At 46.4% G+C, this 24,555-nt stretch overlaps 1 protein-coding gene across 3 annotated transcripts in view; it reads right to left on the reverse strand.

Moving 5' to 3' along the window:
• Positions 1 to 22,195: 22,195 nt before the first annotated feature.
• The window catches only part of TSC22D3 (TSC22 domain family member 3), a 57,666-nt gene continuing 55,306 nt past the window's right edge, over positions 22,196 to 24,555 (reverse strand). Inside the window, exon 3 of one of the 3 annotated variants that reach the window (XM_029240866.1) lies at positions 22,196 to 23,718. In XM_029240866.1, coding sequence (XP_029096699.1) covers positions 23,488 to 23,718 — 231 coding nt within the window. In that variant the 3' untranslated portion in view covers positions 22,196 to 23,487. The remainder of the gene's footprint in view (positions 23,719 to 24,555) is intronic. The other 2 variants (XM_029240867.1, XM_029240868.1) reach the window with 2 other exon arrangements.

Genomic DNA, 24,555 nt, shown 5'->3' on the forward strand with positions numbered 1-24,555 from the left:
CCCAGAGCTCCTGGGTCTGGGAGCAAGCAAGCAGCAACCTCATGCAGGGCCATGTGAGGTCAGGGGGAGGGGCCTACACGCCTGAGCTTGTGTGGAATTGGCTGCTCGTTGACACACCACTTGTGTGGATGGCCAATCACGAGAGCCACAGCATTCTTGCTCTTTTTTTTCCCTCTGCACTTATCCTTGTGAAAGCCACAGATCTTCCCGCCACAAAGTGAGCTGGGGAGAGAAGTCCCTTCCCTCCACTGTCCCACGCCAGGCCCAAAAGGCCTTGGGGAGAGGCACCCTGCTCACAGCCCAAGGAGGATGAATGCTTTGCTTTCCAAAGCAAAATGTTTGCTCTTTGGGGGGAACTCTGTTGAAGACCAATTAGGGAGAAATGACAGCAAATGGATGGTCAACCAAGGCTTTGCTGAAATAGCCTTGGCTGTAGATAATCATGAGCCCTAGACAGGAGAATTCTCACAAGTCATCACTTGCTAGTCAGCATGGGTGCCCACATACACTGCACCAGCCAAAGTGGCATTTGTCATCTGCCTTCCCTGGGCTCCAGCAGGTCAGGCCTCTCCTCAGTACCTACCCATCTGCTTTGGGAGTTCCCTTCCTTGGGCAAGAGAGGCATTGAAAAAGTAGATTGAAAAGGGTCAGGGAATCTTTTCTTTTTTCAATTGAATTAGAGTTGATTTACAATATTACATAAGTTTCAGGTATACAACATGGTGATTCAGTATTTTTATAGATTATACTCCATTTATAGTTATTATAAAAAATTGGTTATTTTATAACCAATATTCCCTGTGCTGTACAATATATCCTTGTAGCTTATTTGTTTTATACATAATAGTTTGTACCTCTTAACCCCCTACCCCTATCTTGTCCCCCCCTTCCCTCTTCCCACTGGTAACCACTAGTTTGTTCTCTATATCTGTGAGTCTGCTTCTTTTTAATCCTGTTCTTTCATTAGCAGGGTGAATAACCTCTCCCTAAGTGCATTTCACCATGTAGAAAATAAGAGGTCCAAGTAAATGCTCTCCAAGTTCCCTTCCAGTGGGGACATGCTAGGAGTCTAGTAGCTGCTGTGCACCAGATACCAGGCCAAGCATTTTTACATTCCTCAACTCATTTAATCCCCACAGCAACTCCTGTGACATAGATACTATTATGCCCCACCTCCCCCGACTTCACAGATAAAGAAAATGAGGCTCAGAGAGGTTAAGCAACTTACTCAAGAACACACAGCTAGCAAAGGGCAGAGCCGGGATCTGAGTTCAGGTCTGTCTGATCCCACACCCCACACTTGTAACTGCTTCCTTAAGCAGTGGCTTTACAGGCTCTACACCAAGGGCACCAAACTGCCCTTGAAGCCCTGCGAAGCTGGGAAGGCCCAAGAGACAAAATGACCTTGCCTCGTCATTTTACATTTTGTGTGCCAGCCTGACAGGTTGGTAGAAGCAGGTGGACCCTTTGCTGCCATGAGCTGAGGGGTCAAGAGAAGGCCTCTTTCAATTAGTTCCTGGCAATGGTGCAATGGTGGGGTGTCCTGGGAGCCCAGGGAGAAGCAGAAGGGCACTGCCAGCTGGGAAAGTTGGCAGGAGGAATGCCTCATGAGGGCATCACCCAATTTATAGCTTTGGATCCCTCCCCTGGGCTCTGGGATGTCTGACAAATACTGGCCAGGTTCTCAGGTCTATACCCTAATGATATTAATGAGGGCAGGGGAGCCTAGTGAAAATTCAATAGACAAGTATAAAAAGTTTCACAGACTCTGTCTGCAGAAGTTCTTTTGAAGGTCTGCACAAAGCCGCAAGGCCTGCTTGGAAATCTTCGTCCAAGGAAATTATTAACCTTCCTCATTTCTGGAGAACGATGCTATTGGTTTATTAAATGCCTAAATTAAAAGGAGAGGATACAGTGCAGTTGGGGGTTTTCCATCATAATTCATCTGAGGCTCTCAGTCAGGGAAGTTCGAGCCTGGGACTGACTGGGCTTCCTGACCACTTCCTGCTCCCAGGCTCCCTCCAACCCTGTGCCTCTAACAAGTTCAGGTCACAGGGAGTTCAGGTCTCATTAACCCTTTGAAGTCTGAGTGGGTAAATCACAATTGAAGTCCACGAACCACGTCATGTACATCAAAGATTGGCCAAGAAAGCAATTGCTCCAGCATGGATGCTTTTATTGTAAGGATCAAATGAGATAATGTGTGTGTGTGTGTGTGTGTGTGTGTGTGTGTGTGTGCGCGCACGCGCGCACGCGCGCGCGTGTGTGTGTGTGTGTGTATGTGTGTGTGAGAGAAAGCACTTTGTGATCCTGGAAGCACAGTAAACTACTTTTATTATTATTTTTCTCAATAGGATGGTTTATTTATTTACAAGATGCATGCCTGCCCTCATTAGGCACCTATAAACAAACCACGTTGGTACTCGTTGAGCCTGGAAAAGTACTAAACATTCTTTGTATTTCCTCCTGCGTTCCTCAAGCTAATTGACACTTAAGAACTTTCTGATAGGCCTGGAGCCTTGCGCATGTAGAGCCAGTGCAATTTGCTGATTGTTTCTCCTTCACAAAGAAAGTGAATCGCAGGAAGATGCAGGAGCATTACCCAGCAATGCAGGGCGTGGGTTTGTCCGTTGCGCCACCCAGGAGGAGAAATCTCAAAGAGCAGAATTGTGTGCTGAGTGGCTGAGCAGCCTTCGTATGCATTGGGATGGATCAGTCACAAAGACAGGGCAGCTAGGAAACGGAGCTAATGTCCTGAGGAAACCCTCTTCCAAAGATGCCTGAGGTGACTCTCATACATTACTGGTGGAAAAGAAAATGGATACAATCCTTTGGGGGAGAATTTGACAATATCTCACAAAACTATAGATGCATTTACCTTTTGACTCACCAATTGTATTTCCAGGGATGTACCCTGACGCTACACCTCCAACAATATAGAAATGCATATGCATGAGGTTATTCATTACAGCATTGTTTATAATTGCAAAATACTTGAAATTACCTAAGTGTCCATACATAAGAGACTGGTTGTATAGACTTTGGTACAGCCAAAGAATGGAGTACCATGCTGCTGTAAAAAGGGAGGAGGACCGTCTCTATGAACTGATAGGGAGTGATTTCTAGGATATGTTGGTAAGTAAAAAGAGCAAAAAGCAAAAAATATATATATCTGTAATATGCTTCCTTTTGTGTAAAAAGAAGAGGAAGTAAGAAAATATAGCTGCATCTGCTCACTTGTACAGAAATGCAAGAAGCATAATAGAATTTGTTACCTACAGAGTGGATGGGAACAGCACATAGTAGGTGCTTCATAGGCATTTCCTGATAATGACTGGCAGGTGCTATAGAGGACAGTGTGGAAGGAATGGTAGATTCAGCCTGGAGTATCAGGAAGAGTTTCTATTGCTGTCTTGAAACATGAGTATGTAGTCACCTGGTTGGCTGGCCATTATGGGAGATTGTTCCAGGCAGAGAGAAAACTTATGAGCAAAGATCCAGACAGGGGAGATAGCCCGGTGTGGAAAGTGGCTGGGACATTGGGTGGGAGGGGGGACTATTGTGAGAAAGGCTGGATAGGGCAGGCGGGAACCAGAATGTGGACTTTCCTTTATGTAATGATAGTGAGTTTGAATTTTATTCTATGTAACATGAGAAGCCATTGGAATATTTTGAGCAGAGGAATGATATGGGTCAGTTTCTGCTGCATCGATCCCTCTGGCTATGATGTAGGGTGTGGACAGAAGCGGGAGAGAGTAGAAGCAGGGGGCCAGTTCGGAGGCTACTGCAACCAGCCAGGTGAGAGGGGACAGTGACTTGGACCAGGAAGGTAGGAGTAGAGAGGGAAAGGAGTGGTCCTGTTCTGGATATATTTGAAGGTGCAGCTGGTGGGACAAATTGATAGACTGGGTGTAGGGGAGGAGAAAGAGGAGTCTGGGATAACTCCTGGATATCTGGCTTCAGTGACTGGGTGTCTGATGGAGCCATTCGGCAAGATGCGGAACACGGTAGAAGGAGCAGAATGTGTGGGGAAAGGTCATGAGTCACCTTGGATGTGTCAAGTGTGAAGTGTCAGTGGATTGGGTCAGTTGGAAGTATGGGTCTGGGGCTCAGGGGAGAGATCTGGGCTGGGGCCATAGATGTGGGACCATATAGATGGAGGTTGAAAAGATGAGGCCAAAATGGGAGAGTGTGTGTATCACAGTGAGGAGAAGAGGTCTGAGGGCAGAGTCCTGGGGAACACTAACAGGAAAGAGGGGCAGAGGATGAAAACCTCATGAAGGTGGCTAAAGAGAAATCATAGTAGAAACAGCAGGAGGACCAGAAGAGGGCCATGGAGGCCCAGGGGCAGGGAGTTGCAAGGGGAACACGCTCAGCAGTGCCCAGGGCTGCAGGGAGACCCCCAAGACAGGAGCTGCAAAGGGTCCATTGTGTCTGGCAGTCACTTCTGATCTTTGAGCAGATGGGAATGGGGGCTGGGTTAGGTGAAGCCAAACTACAAGGACTGCGGAGTGAGAGGAAGGGCTCAGTGAGGGGGGCTCTTCTTCAAGAACCTCTCACTGTGAAGGGAAGGAGTGAGGTGGGATGGCAGCTGGGGGAGGGGAGGATAAAGGGTTGGAGGAGTGTCATTATTATAAGGAAGAAACAAGGGAGCTCATTTTAGCTCCAGGGTTAGTAGGCACACAATATTGAAAACCCAGAAGAGGAAGGACTTCACCAGTGGAGTTGGGTAGGGATGGGTGAGGGCCTAGGTGGCACAGAGAGCCCGCAGATTGCGGTTAGGGTTGAGCAGGAAAAGGCAGACCTCTCTCTGAAGAGTTACTTCTCATGAAATCATTTTCAGCGCGAAGGAAGCAGCGAAGATCAAATTATCCACGTGTGACTTGGGGCTCTTTGCAAACTCCGAGAGTGCGGGTGTAGTCATGTGTTAGTTCAAATAAGACCCTATGCCGGGGTCACAAGCATCCGCAGAGGATGGTGTTGACAGAGGCACTAGTCGCCCGCTGGAAGCTGCAGACAGTGTACACTTCAGGTGCATTTGTACAGACTCAAACGCAGCTTCATGTACGCTTGAGAGCCTCGGATATTAATCAAGGTGAAAAGTCTCCCTTAAAACAAATTATGAGACTTTACAATTAATAAATAGGACCTAATGAGTGGGTTTGCCAATTATTCTTTCCTGCTCTGGACTTTGGCCAGAAGCTGGAGGGCTGAGAACAGGACAGAGAGAAAGGCCCCAGGCTCCTTTCTTGGCTCTCGCCTCCGGGGCCACCCCTAACCCTGAAGGTTCAGGAGAAGTGAGGCCTGGGTGTGGCGCTGATCTTTTGCGAAGCAGAGGGTTTGCTCTCCAAGGATGAAGAACTAAGGGCAGACAATGGAGCTGCTAAGCTATTTCAGAGGTGCTCATGCAAATCATTGTCTAACAACAACAACAACAACAAAAACAATGTGCTGACCCTTGCCACATGGTGTGACATGGATTGGACAGAGAAGCAAAACGTTCGACTTTGGCCCAGGCTCCGTTACAAGCTTGCTGTGTGACTTTAGGCAAGTACCTTCTGCTCTCTGGGCCTCAGCTGCTGCATCTGCTAAGGGAACTGCCACGCCAACATTCTGGTTTGTTTGTTTGTTTGTTTTTTAATTAATAGACTATTTTTTTAGAGCAGCTTTAGACTCACAGCACAACTGATGGGAGAGTAAGGAGAGTTCCCATATACCCCCATATGCACGGTCTCCCCCACTATGGACATCCCCCATCAGAGGGGTACATTTGTTACAATTGATAAACCTACATTGACCCGTCATTATCACTTAAAGTCCATGTTCGTGTTGCACATCTTATGGGTTCTGACAGATGTATCCACCATCATAGAATAGTTTCACTGCCCTAAAAATCCTCTATACCCCAAGAATTTGTCCGTCCCTCCCCTCAATCCCTAGCAACCACTGACCTTTTTCCTGTCTCCCTAGTTTCTCCTTTTCCAGAATATCATATAATTGAAATCACACAGTATGTAGCTTTTTCAGATTGGCTTCTTTCACTTAGTTATAAGCATTTAGATTCTTCCATGTCTTTTCATGGCTTGATAGCTCATTTCTTTTTAGTGCTGAATAATATCCGATTGTCTGGATATACCTCAGTTTATCTATCCATTCACCTACTGAAGGATATCTTGGTTGCCTCCCAGTTTTGAGAATTATGAATAAAGCTGCTATAAACATCCACGTGCAGATTTTTTTGTGGACATAAGTTTTCAACTCATTTGGGTAAATACCAAGGAGCATGACAGTGTGTGTTTAGTTTTTTGGTTTGTTTTTGTTTTGTTTTTTTGCGGTACGCGGGCCTCTCACTGTTGTGGCCTCTCCCGTTGCGGAGCACAGGCTCCGGACGCGCAGGCTCAGCGGCCATGGCTCACGGGCCCAGCCGCTCCGCGGCATGTGGGATCTTCCTGGACCGGGGCACGAACCCGCATCCCCTGCATCGGCAGGCGGACTCTCAAACACTGCGCTACCAGGGAAGCCCTTCTGCCCATTTTTTAATTGGGTTTTTTTTTTTGGATATTGAGCTCCATGAGCTGTTTGTATATTTTGGAGATTAATCCTTTGTCCGTTGCTTTATTTGCAGTTATTTTCTTCCATTCTGAGGGTTGTCTTTTCATCTTGTTTATGGTTTCCTTTGCTGTGCAAAAGCTTTGAAGTTTCATTAGGTCCCATTTGTTTATTTTTATTTTCATTACTCTAGGAGGTGGGTCAAAAAAGATCTTGCTGTGGTTTATGTCAAAGAGTGTTTTTCCTACATTTTCCTCTAAGAGTTTTATAGTGTCCAGTCTTACATTTAGGTCTTTAATCCATTTGGAGTTTATCTTTGTGTATGGTATTAGGGAGTGTTCTAATTTCATTCTTTTACATGTAGCTGTCCAGTTTTCCCAGCACCACTTATTGAAGAGGCTGTCTTTTCTCCATTGTATGTTCTTGCCTCCTTTGTCATAAATTAGATGACTATATGTGCATGGGTTTATCTCTGGGCTTTCTATCCTGTACCATTGATCTATATTTCCGTTTTTGTGCCAGTACCATACTGTATTGATGACTGTAACTTTGTAGTGTTGTCTGAAGTTGGGGAGCCTGATTCCTCCAGCTCCGTTTTTCTTTCTCAAGATTGCTTTGGCTATTCAGGTGTTTTGTGTTTCCATACAAATTGTAAATTTTTTTGTTCTAATTCTGTGAAGAATGCCATTGGTAGTTTGGTAAGGATTGCATTGAATCTGTAGATTGCTTTGGGTAGTATAGTCATTTTCACAATATTGATTCTTCCAATCCAAGAGCATGGTATATTTCTACATCTGTTTATGTCATCTTTGATTTCTTTCATCAGTGTTTTATAATTTTCTGAGTACAAGTCTTTCACTCCCTTAGGTAGGTTTATTCCTAGGTATTTTATTCTTTTTATTGTGATGGTAAATGGGATTGTTTCCTTAATTTCTCTTTCTGATTTTTGGTTGTTAGTGTATAGGAATGCCAGAGATTTCTGGGCATTACTTTTGTATCCTGCAACCTTACCAAATTCATTGATTAGCTCTAGTAGTTTCCTGGTAGCATCTTTAGGATTTTCTATGTATAGTATCGTGTCATCTGCAAGCAGTGACAGTTTTACGTCTTCCCTTCCAATTTGTATTCCTTTTATTTCTTTTTCTTCTCTGGCTGCCGTGGCTAGGACTTCCAAAACTATGTTGAGTAAGAGTGGCGAGAGTGGAATCATTTTCTTATCATTAAGTTTTAAAGAGTTCTTTGCCTATTTTGGATAATGATCCTTTATCAGATGTGTCTTTTGCAAATGTTTTCTCCCAGTCTGTGGCTTGTCTTCTCGTTCTCTTGGCAGTGTCCTTCACAGAGCAGAAGTTTTTTTGGTTTTTTTTTTTGCGGTACGCGGGCTTCTAACAGCTGGGGCCTCTCCCGTTGCGGAGCACAGGCTACGGAAGCACAGGCTCAGCGGCCATAGCTCACGGGCGCAGCCGCTCCGCGGCATGTGGGATCTTCCCGGACCGGGGCACGAACCCGTGTCCCCTGCATCGGCAGGTGGACTCTCAACCACTGCGCCACCAGGGAAGCCCAGAAGTTTTAATTTTAATGAAGTCCAGCGTATCAATTACTTCTTTCACGGATTGTGCCTTTGGTATTGTATCTAAAAAGTCATTGCTAAACCCAAGGTCATCTAGATTTTCTCCTGTGTTAGCTTCTAGAACTCAATATTGTCATAGTTTTATGTTTTACATTTACATGTAAAGTCAGAGGACTGACACTATCTGACTTGAAGACTTACTATGAAGCTACAGTAATCAAGATCTTTGTCTAGACTCATCTTCTTTTGTATGTGGATGTCCAGTTGTTTGAGTACCATTTGTTGAAGAGAATACCTTTGCTCTGCTGTGTTGCCTCTGCTCCTTTGTCAAAGATCAGTTGAGTATATTTATTTGGGTCTATTTATAGGGCTCTCTTTTCTGTTCCGCTGATCTCTTTGTGTATTCTTTCACCAATACCGTACTGCCTTGATTACTTTAGCATTATATCAATAGTAGGTCTTAAAGTCAGATAGCGTCAGTCCTCTTTGTCCTTCTTCCATCTTGAGTTGCCCTAGAGTTTGCAATATACATTTACAACTAATCCAAGTCAACTTTCAAATAATGCCATACCATCCCATGGGCAGTGCAGGTACCGGGTTGGCCAAAAAGTTTGTTCGGGTTTTTCCATAACATCTTAGGGAAAAACCCCATAGAGCTTTTTGGCCAACCCAATATCTTATAATAACAAAACATCCTAATCCTCCCTCCCGTCCCTTGTATTATTACTATCAATCATTTTACTTATACATAAACACACATAATCAAATACATTATTGCTATTATTATTTTGAAAAAAAATGTTATTGTAAGATCAATTAAGAAAAAATATTTATTTTACCTTAATTTCTTCATTCTCTGATGCTCTTCCTTTTGTCATGTAGATCTGAGTTTCTGACCTGTATCATTTTCCTTGTCACTGAAGAACTTCTTTTAACGTTTCTTGCAAAATAGGTCTACTGGCAACAAATTACCTCAATTTTCATTTGTCTGAGAAAGTGTTTCTCCTTCACTTTTGAAGGATAATTTTACAGGGTACAGAATTCTATGTTGGTGCCTTTTTTCTCACAATACTTTAAATATTTCACTCCGCTCTCTTCTTGCATGCATGGTACGGGGGGAGAAGTCAGATGTAATCCTTATCTTTGCTCCTCTATGGGGAAGGTGTTTTTTTCCTCTGGCTTTCTTCAAGATCTTTTTGTTTGTATATGATTTTAAGCACTTCGTATATGATTTGTCCTTGTGTAGTTTCGTCAGCATTTGTCCACTTGGTGTTCTCTGAGCTTCCTGGATCTGTAGTTTGGTGTCTGACATTAATTATTGCTTTAAACATTTCTTTTTTCTCTTTTTGTTTTCCTTCTGGTATTACCACTTCATGTACGTCACACCTTTTGTAGTTGTTCCACAGTTCTTGGATATTCTGTTGTTTTTTTCACTCTTTTTTCCCTTTACTTTTCAGTTTTAGAAGTTTCTTTTGTCATATCCTCAAGCTCAGAGATTTCTTCCTCAGCTGTGTCCAGTCTACTAATGAGTGCATCAAAGGCATGCTTTGTTTCTGTTACAGTGTGTTTGATCTCTAGTGTTGCTTTTCTTTTTTTTTTTTTTTGCGGTACGCGGGCCTCTCACCGCCGTGGCCTCTCCCGTTGCGGAGCACAGGCTCCGGACGTGCAGGTTCAATGGCCATGGCTCACGGGCCCAGCCGCTCTGCGGCATGTGGGATCTCCCCGGACCGGGGCATGAACCCGTGTCCCCTGCATCAGCAGGCAGACTCTCAACCACTGCGCCACCAGGGAAGCCCCCTAGTGTTTCTTTTTGATTCTTTCTTAGACTTTCCATCCCTCTGCCTGCATCATCCATCTGTTCTTGTATGTTGTCTACTTTATCCATTAAAGCCATTAGCATGTTATTCATACTTTTTAAAAATTCCTGGTCTGATAATTCCAACATTCCTGCCATATCTGAGTCTGGTCTCTGATGCTTGTTCAGTGTCTTCAAACTGTGTTTTTTGCCTTTTAGTATGCTTTTTGTTGTTGTTGTTGTTGTTGTTGTTGTTGAAAGGGGTACATGATGCACCGGGTAAAAGGAAGCAGGGTAAGTAGTCCTTTAGTGACATGGTGGTAAGGCATGGGGGAGGGGAAGCATTCCACAGTCCTATGATTAGGTCTCAGTCCTTCATGATGCTGTGCCCCTCAACTATGAACATCACCAGTGTGTCTCAGTTTTTTCCCTAACTTTGGTTGGAGTCAGTTGGAGTTGAGTACTTCCTTCCCCCAAGGTCAGCTAGGCTCTGGTAAAACCCCAGAAGGTTAGGCACTGGTTAATTGGCTTCTCCAGAAGGCAGATCTTTTTAAGAAGAACAGAATGCTCTGGTGTATTTCAAAATGATTACTTTTCGCCTCCCCCCTGCCTGAGCACAGGGAGTTTTGTTTTTTCTTTTTTTCCAACATTCACTCTAAGGACCTGGTTGAGCTCCCGGAGATAAAGTTCACAAAAGTATGATGGCTTCCCTATGACTGGGTCCCTTGGAGTTTTAAAATCTCAGGCTTGTCCACACTGAGCCACCGGCAGTTCATCAATTACACTTTAGGTTTTCCTACCCCAGTACTGGTTCCCATGGAGGTTTCTGCTCTAAGTTGTGAGTCTGTATCTGCTTGCCTGTCTCTCCAGTTTGGGGGGCAGCAGTTTACCCAGTGATCTGACTTGTCTTATGAATCTAAGCCTTTTACTTGTTGTTGGATGGAGTGGTGACTTCTAAGCTCCTTACATACTGGACTAGAAACAGTAAGTCTCTATAGTTTTCTGTGTGTTTATTTATGGTTGGTTTCCCTGACTCTACTATAGGCTCTGTAAGGACAGGAACCTTGCCTGTCTTATATCCTCAGTGCCTAGCATTATGCCTGGCACATGGTAGGTCCTCAACACTCAATGTATGTTCAGTGAAAAAATAAGGGACCAGGAGTCAGAAGACATGGACCATGTGATCTTGGGCAAGTCCCTTCCTCTCTCACAGCCTCAGCTTCCTCTCTACCTGATGTTGCTCTTGTTTGTTTCTTGATTGTCCGTCTCCCTCCACTAGAATGTAGGCTCCAGGAGATCAGGAACCTCATCTGTCAGAGAGCCTGGCACACAATATGTTCTCTATTAATATTTATTGAACAAACAAGTGGGTGACTGAATGACTGAATCTACAAAGGGCGGGGATGGCTTTGGTAATTTGATGACAGGGATTTCTGGGAACTTTCCCTTTTCCATACCCTAACGGTGTGCCTGTCTGGGCTAGTTTCACGTACTCCCAAGAGAGCTTAATGCCTCGCTAGTAGAGGAACGGAAATAGGTCTCATGGGTTAAGATGATCAGAAGTGTATGGAAAAACAACTTGCCGAAATTTGGAACTCAGCAGCTTCCCTTCGTGTCGCCCAGGAGAACGCAGGCTGTGCTCCGACATGTGTGTCTGACAATAATTTGAAGCTTGATGTTGAGCCCTTCTAAACCACATAGACTTAGATAATGTGACCCAGTTCTTTGGTTTTGCAAGGAAGGGGGTATGCAACCGGGAGAAGAGAATGCAGTTATTTACCGGTTTCTTCCTAAGGGCAAAAACCAGAATGTTCAGCATTCGTGGGAGGGGCAGGACTTATGTTTTGCCTGAGGAATTCTTGCTAGCTGGATGGGCAGGGTCAGGTGACAAACTTCCACAGCTCAGCCTGGTACCAGAATGGGCTCTGCCCAGAGGCGGGAAAAATATTTTCTTTAAGTCCTAGTTTCCTCAGCATTCCCCAATCATGCCCTGGTGTCGCATTTCACAGGCTTGATGGGGGAATTCGAAAGTCATTAAACTGTGGACCTTCAAAGGAAACTCTTGTAGAAGAATTCATTTGGGAGGCCCGATGACCAAAGTTCTCAAGAGTCCCTTGCTTTTTGCTAAAAGCAAAATAAACCCATTCTTTGACCCTCTGCAAGGCAGCCACTGCCGATATGACACGGAAGCCTTTGGAGTTAGAAGGAGAAGGGAATTGAGGGAGCAGTCTGTCTTTAGGGGACACTGAATTGTCTATGTCGTTCTCCATAAGGTTGGCAACTGCTCTTCAGCAAGTTTGAAGGCTGTTGAAACAGATCCTGCATTCCTAGGTTTGGGGAACTAGGTGTGATTGGGTAATTTTCACCCACAAAAATCTTTTAGCTCTGCAAAATGCTACATTCCCATAGAAAATAATCCCCTCAAATGAGCATCTTCTCCACGCAGCCTGTTTGTCTGCTTTTTTTTCTTTCTTTCTTTTTGGCTGGGCTGTGCGACATGCGGAATCTTAGCTCCCTGACCAGGGATCAAACCTGTGACCCCTGCAGTGAAAGCACGAAGCCCTAACCACTGGACCGCCAGGGAATTTCGTGTCTTGAGTGTGACGTTGGAGGGTGGAAGACAGTGATGGTTGGTGGGGTGAGGCCGGACTCACTCTGTTCCCAGAGCATAGACCACACCTGCCAGCCAGCTCTGGCACATCCCCTTAGGTAGAAGTCAATGGCCACAGACCCTTTTATAATGCACTTTTTAATGCCTTCTTCCTCTTTTCTTCTTCTCTCTCTTTCTCATCTTTCAGTATATCCAAACACCCAGAGAAGAAACTTCTGGTTGTTTACTCCAACATGTATTCTTCTCTTCCTTATTACCAGTTGGAAGAGGGAAGGGAGACGGGGCAAGACAGGGGTAGGAGATTAAGAGACACAAGCTACTACGTATAAAATAGATAAACAGCGAGGATATATTGCACAGCATAGGGAAATATAGCCATTATTTTATAATAACTTTAAATGGAGTATAATCTATAAAAATATTGAATCACTTTGTTTTATACCTGAAACTAATATAATATTGTTACTCAGCTATACTTCAATTTAAAAAGCCCCACAAAAATGCAAAAATATGTGCAAATTACACAACACCAAGTTAAACACTGGATCAAAAAATAAATCACAAGCAAAACTTTGAGATGAGTAAAAAGAATACACTATGTATCAAACTTATACAGCTTAAGTGGTGCTAAGTAGAAAATGTATAGCTGTAAACTAAAGTTTCAAATCAATATCCTAATCTTTCATCTTAAGAACTAGAAAAGCAACAAGTGAAACTCAAAGTAAGCAGAGAAAAAGAAAATTATAAAGGCAAACATGGAAAGTAATAAAATAGAAAGTATAGAAAAGTAGAAAAAAGTCAATAAAACCAAAAGCTGGTTCTAGGAAAAGATCAGGGCACGTGAGTGAGCTTGGTTGAAAGGAACTAAGCCCAGTCCAAATAGGCTGAGCCCTACAGACTCATGAGCTAAATAAATATTTATTGTTTTATGTTACTGATTCCGATGGTTGTTTGCTATGCAGTGTTATCGTGGCAATAGATAACAGATGCAGCTTCAAAAAAAAAAACCTCACAAAACAGAAACTTAAATTTCTTTGGGGGTGGCCATGTATGCAGTTAAAGAAAGCCTCCCTTAGGAGGAGTGGCCAGACTAAGAACTGGCCAATGAGATGTAAGCAGAAGTGTTGTGCAGTGTTTTTGGCAAGCTCCCTCAAAAGGAAGCAGTGATTTTTTCTTCCCCTTCCTCCTTTTTGTTGTCTAGATTGTGGATACAATGGCTGGAGCTTGAGCAGCCATTGTGGACACTGAGGCAACACGCTATAAGTCTGGTGGAGCAGCAACTTGGAAGAAATTTGGGTCTCTGGTGACTTTATAGAGTCACCCTATCAACCATGGACTGCCTACCTGAAGACTTTTCTTATGGGAGAGATAAATGAACATCTATCCTTTTAAAGGAACTATTATTATTTTTTTCTGTTATTGCAACCAGAGCTAATCGTAACTAATACTATACACTCTCCCTAAAATGAGACTGGAGCTTGACAAGTGGCTCCAGGTAATGGGGTGAAGTTTTATAGGTTAAAATGTGGAGAAAAGTGAGCATTTAGACTGTCTTAAGGGATAACAGAGGGGATTTCTCTAGGCAAGAGGTATGGGAATACCACTAGGCTGTATGCAGTTTCCCTTCACAGTAAGCCCCAAGAGAACCCACATCACACTCTCAGATTTGTCACAGTATCCTCAGTGCCTAGGCCAGTGTCTGACATATAGGACAGGCTCAATTGAAAATTGTTGAAAGAATAAACAATTTGTTGCTTTCATAATTGACATAATCAACAGACAAACTTATGTGTGTGATTTGAAAGACTGGGAAAGCTCCCTCCGTGTCCCCATCCAAAATTTCTTCCCTAACCTACCATCACCTGCTACAACATCTGAACTTCCCATAAATTTTTTTTTTTTTTTGCTGATCAGCATGTGTCAGGTCCTGGATTCAGCTCCGAGGATGTAGTGGTGAGCAAAACCCAAAACTGAAGGTCCTGCCTTCAGGGAGCTTCCTGTGCAGTGAGGGAGGAGAAACAACAAACAAAAATACGTGAACTAGTCATTCCCATTTGGGATAAGTGCAAGGAAAGAAACAATAATGGGGGAAACTTCTGTAGATAGGGTTAGGGGTGAGACCTGTCAGAGGAAGGGAGACAGCCAAAGGACAGGAGCAAACAGCCATGCAGAGAGTCGGGTGGCAGAGTTGGTGGGAGCCTCTGGACTGGGGGAACCACGTGCACAAAGGCTCTGAGGTGTGTTTCAGGAATGAAAGACACTAGGGAGGGTTGGAGCTTGGTAAGAACGGGGGAGTGACACACGTAAAGGCTGGAGAGGTCAGCAGAGGCCAGATCACATAGGCACTTGTAGGCCATGCAAAGGAGTTTGGACTTTATTGTAAGTGCAATGATAAGCCTCTGATAAGCTTAAAGTAAAGGAATACTAGGATCTAGTTTTGCATTAAGAAAGTCACTCTGGCTGCTGTGTGGAAGTGGACAAGGGCCAGTGTGCAAGCAGGGAGACCAATGTGTGAGGCTTTTGCCTCCATGTGAGAGATGAGGGTGGCTTAGACCAGGGAGCCGTGATGGGGCTGGAAAGAAGTAGAGGGATTCGGGGTGTGTTTTTGGAGGTGGAGTGGCTCACGCTGGGCGATGGATTAGATGTGGGAGCTGAGGGGGAGGGAGGAATCAAGTGTCCGGTGTGAGCAGCTGTGTAGATGGTGGTGCCTTACACTGAGGTCGGATACACTGGGGGAGTTGGGAGTCAAGACTTTGATTTTTATCAGGTAGATATTGATGTACTTGTGAAACATACATATGGGGCTGTCAAGGAGACAGTCGAATATTTGAGCCTGGAGTTCAGGGGAATGCTTAGGACTGGCAATATAAATTTGGGAGTCATTAATGGGGGGATGCTACTTAGGACCTTGGGAATAGATGGAACCAACCAGAGCGAGAAAGTAGGGTAGAGCCGAGCCCAGAGGCGCTCCAACATTTAGAGGAGGAGAAGCCTGCAAACGAGGCTGACAGGGGGCCATAGGGTTATTTGTATACTGCTCGTCATCCCCAGCAGAATGTTTTAGAGTTTGAGGAGGCTGATAAAAAGCATCTTTTTTCTTCTGCCTGAAATCAGAATTGATCAAGAGAGACACACATATGAGTCAGACAGGAGATAAGAATATCTCCTTTATTAATCATAAAGCTGCCTGGAGAAAGAGTAGAGCTGCCTGTGAACAGGCCTGTTAATATGAGCAGCCTGTCTCATCTGCCCTCTCCACATGGAGACAGGAAACCAGCACCAGGATCACAGGGCCCGGGTTTGCCCTGGCCCGTGCCTAGCAGAGGGCCGGGCACCCAGCAGGTGCCGATGTGTGTGGCATGAATGGATGTCAAGATTGAAACCATCCTCACAGATCATCCAGGAATCACCTGGGGAGCTGACCAGTGCCGGTGCCCAGGTTACAATCCCACATTGATTTTATCAACATTTCTGGGGACCGAGTTCAAGACACCAGCATTCCATTAAACTCTTGCCAGGTCATTCCAATGTGCAGCCAAAGTTAATAATCATTGCTCTGGCCCAGTTCCTCCCTTTACCGATCGGGACCCCGAGGCCTAGAGCAAAATGGTCATCTGTAACTCATGGGCTCGTCCTGGCCCTGCTGCCTACTGCATGAGTGGCTGGGACAAGCCTGTTTCTCTGTCCGGGCGTCCATGTCCTCCTCTGGGAAATGAGGAGGTTGGAACAGTTGATCTCAAGGGCCCCGCCCAGCACTGATGGCATGTTACTCTGTCCTCTGATCCCAGGTGTGACTTAACTCGCTGGGACATTGCCTGTCCCTCGAGATGCTTCTGCACGACGGTTAGGCTAGCTTTGCCCTTGAGATGTCTGGGTTCTGGATGGCAAAGGACGGCAAAGAAGAGATGTTTGGGACAGTTCGGGACCCACAGAGTCAATCTTTGGTGGAGAATTTGTCCTGTTTGTTCTTAGACAGTGGCAGCAGGAAGTTCACGGCAGAGGAGCCACGCTGAGGAAGGTCTAAGGGGCTGGGGCTGCCCCTGGGGCCCACATTCCTCCTCTTCTGGTTCCTGTCCTATCCTGCCCACTCCCTCCAAAGTCATCTCTTTTTCATTCCTTTCCTGCCCTCTCTCTTTATCTGCATCAGTCACAAGTGTTTCCTAGGCGAACCGATTCCCTCTGCTTACCCAAGATGACCTCTGTGCCACCCACCCACCTCCCTCCCATGTGAGTTTGGTGACCCAGAGCTCGTAAGTGTGTTGTCACAATATAGGCAACCAGAAGTGATTCATGCAATGAGAAAGGCTGGGAAATAAGGCTGTAGGTGATTCCTTCCTCTACAAAATCACGTGGAGTGTCAGGGTGCTGAGCGATGTATCTGTCTTTAAAAGTGGCTTTTTCTTCAGCAACTTGATAAGAACTCGATATGAGGATGAAGAGAATCTGGGGACTGGAAGGAAAACTGAGGCCTAGAGCCAGGAGGTAGCTGTACAAATCTCATGCCTAGAGGGCTCTTCCTGGCCCGGGTACTTCCTAGGCACGTGGGCTGAGAATCGATCCTGGGTAACTGCTTTGTTTTGCAGATTGAGAAGCTCACGTCTGGCGAGGACACCAATGACTTGCCCAAGGTCCTATAGCTTGTTAGCCAAAGACCAGGACAACAGCCCAGGACTCCTGACTCCTCTTCCTAGACTATCTCAGCTGTGTCATTCTACCCCAAAATGACCTTTAAGAATTAATTTAATTTAATAAGCTGGTGGGGTTTGTGCTAAGGACTCTGGAGAGGAAATGTCAAAAAGAATAGACCAAAAGATAAAGATGGGGAGGAGATCAGAAAACCTCAGTGTTCCCTTGGGGCTTTTCTTGTCTTTCTCTGACACCTCCCAGCCGGCCCTCCCTCCTCCCTGTGGGCGGCCTCTGAAGCATGGCTCTGGGCTTTCTGCTTGGCCTCCTCTGCACCCACTTCCTGGGGCGCACGTCCACTCGCATCACTCCAGCCCCTGTGACACGCAGACACACCGCATCTGGTGCTCCAGCCTCAGACCTCACATTTCTTTCCATGGCTGGTTCTGGGATATTTCCATATGGAAATATGCTTAGCTCAGCCAGAGTTCAAAATTGGAATTCATCTTCCCTTGGCAAATCTGCAGCCTTTTCCTACACCCCTGCCTCTTCGGTGCTTCCATTGTCTCCCAATCCTCTGGACTCCAAACTTTCACGTCACCTGAGGCTGCGGGGAGGGGGAAAAGGGGAGTTGGTGTTTAATGGGTCCAGAGTTTCAGTTTGGGAGGAGGAGAAAGTCCTGGAGATGGATGGTGACGATGGTTGCACAACAATGTGAGTGTACTTAATGCCACTGGACTGCACACTTAAAAATGGTTGCAATGGTACGTTTTATGCTATATATATTTTATCACAGTTGAAAAGAAGAGAAAACACAAAACTTTCAAGTCATCCTTGACCTGTGGCTACTTTGCTTTCTCATCCCAACTCACTTTGTTACCAGGTCATGCTGATAATTTTTTCACTTAGTGGTGGTTCCTCAAACTTTCACATCCTCCAGCATGACCGGGGGAGCTTGTTAGCGTTATCAATCCCAAGCCCCGCCCGCTCCCCTCTTTAGTCTGGGGGTAGGGCTTGGAATCTGCATTTTAAACCAACTTCCCAACAAACCTGAGGTGAGTGGACTGCAGACCACACTTGGAGAAACACTGCCCTACAGTGCCTTTTGGCTTTGTCCCTTTGTCTCTTTTCCACGACCCCCTCCCTGCCCCGGCTGGCCTTTATCACCTCACACCTGGATTACCGCAACAGCTGGCTTGCCTTCGGCTAGCCTTTCTCTGCTCCAGCCTCCCCAGCTGCCAGGACCCATCTTCTGCAAATATCTTTGGCATCACATCACTTCCCTGCTCAGAAGCTTACCATGGCTCCCTCAGACCCGTTAGGTCCTAGCTCGATTCAACTGGCTGGGAGTCAGCCAAGTTGGCCTCGCATTCTTCCTCTTTCCTCCTTTCCTATTCACTCCATCCAGCCAGCTTCATTGGTCATTTTTAATCTCATGTTAGTCCCTCTGCTAGTTGGGGGTGGTCTCCTTTCTACCTCCCCCCACCCCACCCCCAGAACACCTCTGGTGACTTAGGGGGAATTATGAAAACTGTTGAGATTTTCCAGCCAGTTTTTCAATGCATCCATCTCCCCTCCCCTCCATCGTGGCCTGGCCATTCACTTGCTATAGGACTTCGGGCAAGTTGCTTCACCTCTCTGTGCCTTGTCTTCTCGTTCTCTCATCTGTAAAATGGAGATCTTAATGGTACATCCTCATAGGTTTGCAGAGACGATTAAAAGAGGCAATAGAAGTAAAAGGGCCTAGAACATTGTCTGACCCAAAGTAAGTGCCATGTAAGTGTCAGCTATTATTACTTAATCATTGTTATGATGGCCCCTTCCAGCGAGCTCTTCCCTGGAAACCACTTCTGCTTGGAATAGCTAACTGGTGGCGTTCTCTGTCAAACTTTGCCTGATCTAATGGAGGTAGTTAATTGTTAAGTATTTGGGTTCCAGTGAGCAGCTCTGCATGAGACAACCTGAGGAACTAGGCTGTCTACAAAGCAATAATTATGTCCATCAATTTCTAACGAACTAGGAGGAGAGGAGGTGAGACTTGAAATCAAGATTTTTCCAGGATAAGTAGGATTATGTTAGGACACTTCAAAATACCCTAAGAGACATTGGGTTGTGCACGTTAGTTCCTATGGTCTTTCTAGAATCCTTCTCCCTACACGCCATGTCCCAGTGGCCCCGATTCCTCATCTTCTCACTCCCTGGGTTCCTTCTTGGAGCCTAACCAGAAACACCCTCTTCTGTGGTGGTTTCCAGCCTGGGAGCCCTGCACCTTGCACCCCTGAGGTCTTTGTCTGTAAATAATCTACCACCCACATTTCTGTTCTACTTTTCAAATCCACCTCTATGCTTTTGTGGCGAATACAGTTAAGTTCCTTTAAAAGCCCCATTGAATTCACAGTCACTGCTTGTCATTACGTGTTCTCTCTCTTTCTCAGAGAATACAGGCATACCTTGGAGATACTGCGGGTTCAGTTCCAGACCATGGCCATAAAGCAAATATCGTAATTAAGCGAGTCACATGAAGTTTTTAGTTTCTCAGTGCATATCAAAGTTATGTTTACACTATACTGTAGTCTATTAAGTGTGTGATAGCATTATGGCTTAAAAAACAATGTGCATACCTTAATTAAAAAATACTTTATTGCTGAAAAATGCTAACCATCAACTGAGCCTTCAGTGAGTCATAGTAACATCAAAGATCACTGATCACAGATCACCATAACAAATATAACAATAGTGAAAAAGTTTAAAATATGGCGAGAATTACCAAAATGTGACACGGGGACAGAAAGTGGGCAAATGCTGTTCGAAAAATGGCACTGATAGATTTGTTCGACGCACAGTGGCCAGAAACCTTTAATTTGTAAAAAAGAAAAAAACAAAATGCAGTAGCCACGAAGCACAATAAAGTGAGGTATGACTATACTAAGAGTTCAACCACTCTCAGGTTGGGGGAGATCTGAGAAGAGTTTTGACATTTAAAAGGCGCCCTTGTTGACAAGGCTGTGGGAACCACTGCCCCATGGGATCATGGGGAGCCGTGGGAGTAGCACGGAGCTCTCTGGCTCTCAGTTTTCTTATCTGTGAAATGGAGGTGAATCTTAAGTGCCTCTTTTTCTAAGGGCTGGCTGCGTGAGGATTAGATGATGAGATGATAGATAGGAGGGTCCTGGGAGAGGGGGCATGTCCAGGCAGGGGACCATTAAGGCTGCTGCTCTTCTGGTTCTTTTCCTTGTTCTGGGTCCAGCGGGACCAGCTGAGCCCAGAACCCCAAAGCCTGTGAAGGTCTTTCCAGGAGCAATGTGTTCTTTTGCCTTTCCCCACCCCTGCTTGGTTTTCTGTGGAACAACAACAAGAGCTGCTCCTCTATGTGACTAACAAACAGCCACAAAGTTCCTCTTATCTACTCTAGCAACCGCTGCGGCCTTAGAAGTTGCAGTGTTTGTCTCTGTTTAGTCACGGTTGCCTAGGAAGCCAAGTTGTTCTCTCTTTCCCACTGTGTGACTGTGGGTATGTTTTTTCCCCTTTCTCGTAGGGAAGGGCTAGATGACCAGAGAGGGCTGTATGCTTGCTGGGGCATCTTCTGAGATTCCTTTTTTCATCGGTTGGTTCTTGTTTGGCTGGAAATCAGGGCGTTGTAAGTCTGCAGATGAGCCCAAGAGTCGAGAAGTCTCTCAGTTCTTCCTGAGAGGGGGATGGGATGGGAGTAAGTGGGAACTTGGGGGGGCCCGGTTGGGGCAAGAGGCGGGGGAAGCTAGGGGAGTAGCTGCCTGATTCAGTTTGTGTCCATCCCAGCAACTGTAAAATCTGCACAGCCCCAAAATCAACCAAATGGGCAGGTGCAGACAATAAACTTGGCATCATGAATAGGGAGGTGAGAAGCAGGGAGGGAAGTTGGGATTTGAGAGGCCAGCAAGCAGGGGTTTGTAACGTCCTAAGAGGTTTAGTGATTCGGAATGAACAGGCCAACATGTACGACCTCTATGGTGAAGGAAGCCTGACATTTGGAAAGTATTTAGGCAGCGACGGGTGCAAGAAAGGGAGCCAACACCTCTTGGTCCTTGAGGTTTATGGCTCAGGAAAATCAAGGAGTTCTTTTAAATTTCAAGTGACAAAGCGGGAGGTGCATGTGTTATAGGAAGCTGAGATTGAATGGAGTCACTCACATTTGGGGTGATAGCCTCCCCTGGGAAACCAGGGGACTTAGAACACAGCTCAGTGGCTCCAGGTTAGGGCGTGGTGGAGGAGACAATGAATGCCCAGAATCAGAAATGGCAGGACGCCAGATGCCAGAGACATGGGGCCAGGGAAAGGGTGATGGGTGAGGATGACCTTCAAAGAGAGGCAGAAGAGGGAAGTGGAGTTGGGATCGTTAGACTTGGCCGTGCCCACGAGGCTGGTGGGTTTTGTGAGTGAACTTTCAGCAGTGACAAGTGGGGCAGCAGGGTTTGAGAGCATCTTTCCTTGGGGGAGAGGGATGGGGTTTGGGCCACCGCATACATTGTGTCCTTTCCTCACTAAGGCCCTCTTAGCTCCTTTGCCCATGTCAGGGGTCTCCTGTGGATTGGTATTAAAGAGAATGCACCAAGTAATCTGGATGATGTTTCAAAAGAGGGAAGGGGCCCACTCACATTTATTCAGTTCCTCACTTCATGCTCCCTCACATGGACCCCCTGTCCTTTTCTTTTGGACCTTCTTGGGGTATCCTTCCTCCCGAATCACCCCCTCGAGCTGAAGTTGTGTTAGTAGTCACCTCGCCACTCACTCCGAAGCTGTTATATGAAAGCAGGAGCAGGACAGAGGGATGGGTGGAAGATTGGGTCCCAACTTGCCATAATAGCTGTGTGACTTTGTGCAAGTCACTTAAACGGGCTGAGCCTCAGCCTCTTCACCCGTACAATGGGGGTGTTGTGACAGTTACACAAGATCATGGCTGTAGCACAGGCCTGCCACTCAGGGGGTGCCCGTGAACGGACAGCGAGTCAGAAAACCAGTGCCCCTGGGGCCCCTACCGCCCACTCCATTTTAAACTCAGTAAGACACCAGGTTTATTTTTAGAAAAAAAAAAGAGCAAACTTTATTGAAATTTCAAGCTACATTTGAAACATCAAAGTCCAAATCCTGGAGACATAACATCAGGATAAGATGTCAGAAAGTGGAAAGTGTTCTCACTGCCACAGAACTCCCTAGAGACAAGCTCCCTGAGCACATCACCCAGGCACTGTCGGGTCAAAGCCATTCCCTTGTCTATCCCTTGTCCACAAGAGGACACCGGCAAGCTAATCATTCTGTTCACTTGCAAGTTTTCCACAAAAAAAAAAAAAAAAAAAAGTTTTCGAATGACAATGTGGTGTTCCAGCTGATCTTCTCTCAACCCCATTCTATGTAGTCAGCACCAGTGAATGGTGGGTTTGGCATTCAAAAGAGGACCTCACATGTCTTCAGGGGACAGATGGGGCAAAGGTTGCAGCAGCAAGGCATTCAGAGGGTGCCCCCCCCCACCTTTACTCTTTAGTTTTACTTAACCTAAAGGACAAACTGGATCAATCTGGTAAATGAACACAGTCAAAGAATTAGCCTTAAGAGATAAGGGACCAGTCAATACTCCCAAAGCTGGTTAGGCCCTTCAACACGTAGGTGTATGTGTATATGTATACATCGCTACACTAAGATACAGATCTAGCCCTATGGGTATATATACGCACGTATGGCTATATAGAAAAACTATGCCAACACTAACCAAACAGAACTTTGTAAGCGGTCATCCCAAAGCCGTAATCCCACACTGGGCTGTGCACAAAGCCATGCATTACACCATATTAACCAACAGAAGGCTGGCTTGGCTCAATCTCTCCCAACTGCGGCCCTGCCTTGGCGAGGCAGGGGAGGAGAGAGAGGCTGCCTCTGCTTAAACCACAACTGGCTTCTTCATAGGACAGTCGTTGTCAGGTGAAGCTGTTGAAGATGTCCATGGAAATAAAACAGACCCCTTAGACTTTCTGGAGCAAACTGGCGGCCTGTCTCAAACTACCTTTCTCCTCTGCCAGTTGCAGCTAAGTTGCCCAGGCCCTGGGAGCCCCCAGGGCGCGGTGGCATTAGAGGCTCGCTGGCTTGGGGTGACGAGGCCCCATGCAACTCAGCCTCCAGAGACCTGCTCTTTGTCAGGGGTCTGTCACTGGAGTGGACCCAGGTGGCCATGTCCTTGGGACATCTCTTGGCACCAGCTATGCTAGGTGTAAAGTTCTCCACGTGAGATGACGCTTGGGGAGCCAAAAACAAACTGGAAAGAACTAGGTAGAACAAGTTTAGTGGCTCTGCCCACCCTGAGGACAGAGCCACTTACACCGCAGAACCACCGGGGGCCTCGGGTGCTTCTGGGGTTTCGGGAGCTGGCTCCTCGGGGCTCAGACGGGACTGGAACTTCTCCAGCTGCTCTGGGCTCGCCAAGGTCTTCAAGAGAGTGTTTTCACGCTCCAGCTGGGAGTTCTTCTCCACCAGCTCCCGGATCTGCTCCTTCAGGATCTCCACCTCCTCTCTCACAGCATACATCAGATGATTCTTCACCAGATCCTGTCCCGGAGATCACGACAAAGTTATCCGTTAGCCGCGGCGGCCCCTCTGCGGCACCTTCTCCTGGCCATTGGGGCGCCTGCGCTGTCCCTCATGCTGCCAACCTCCAGCCTTCCCTCAGCAGCCCCTCAGAATGCTGGCCCCGCAGCCCTGGTCCTCCTGCCCCTTTCTCCGAAGCACCTAAACCTTCGCTCAGGAGAGCTGCGTGATCAGGGCCACGCCTGAGTTGGGAGCCCAGCTTTGAACTACATAGGAATTCCCCCCTGTAAGTTTCTGATGACTTTCAAAGCTGGCCTCCTGGGAGACTTTTGGGTGAGACTTCTGCTGGTTGTCGGTGGTATGCTATATCCCCATTTCCTCATAAGGTCCCGCGGCTGGCCCAGATCCCAGGGAACACCTGCAATGCACCCTGTACTGTTGGTTTGCTTTACCCATCTCCACCAGGAGAATATAATGGGCTCTTCTGGAGTCTCCTCCTGTCCACAGGACCCAGCATACTGAGCTGCAGCTGTCCTGCAGCCTGGCCCGAAAGGACACTGGCCCTGGGGGAAGGTACCCGGATGGCTTCATCCTCTCTGAATTCAGATGACTGCACTGGGGGCGGGGAGCTGTGTCATTAGGCTCCGGGGCACAATAAAGTGTTTGCTAAAACTGCTGGAGGCCCCAATCCCCTGCAGCCATTTTGGCTGCTTGGTGGAGTACGGCCTCTACCTGGTGAAGAAGGGAGAAGGGGTGGGGTGCTTTGCTTCCTGTTTCCTCCCAACTCCTGACCCCAGCCCAGGCTCTGCAGAGGCACTGCAGTGCGGTGGCATCCAATGAGCTCTGGCCCCTGCCAAC

This window comes from Monodon monoceros, unplaced genomic scaffold (genome assembly GCF_005190385.1).
Source record: "Monodon monoceros isolate NGI ecotype Baffin Bay Population unplaced genomic scaffold, NGI_Narwhal_1 Super_Scaffold_22, whole genome shotgun sequence".
In the NCBI taxonomy this organism is placed as follows: Eukaryota; Metazoa; Chordata; class Mammalia; order Artiodactyla; family Monodontidae; genus Monodon; species Monodon monoceros.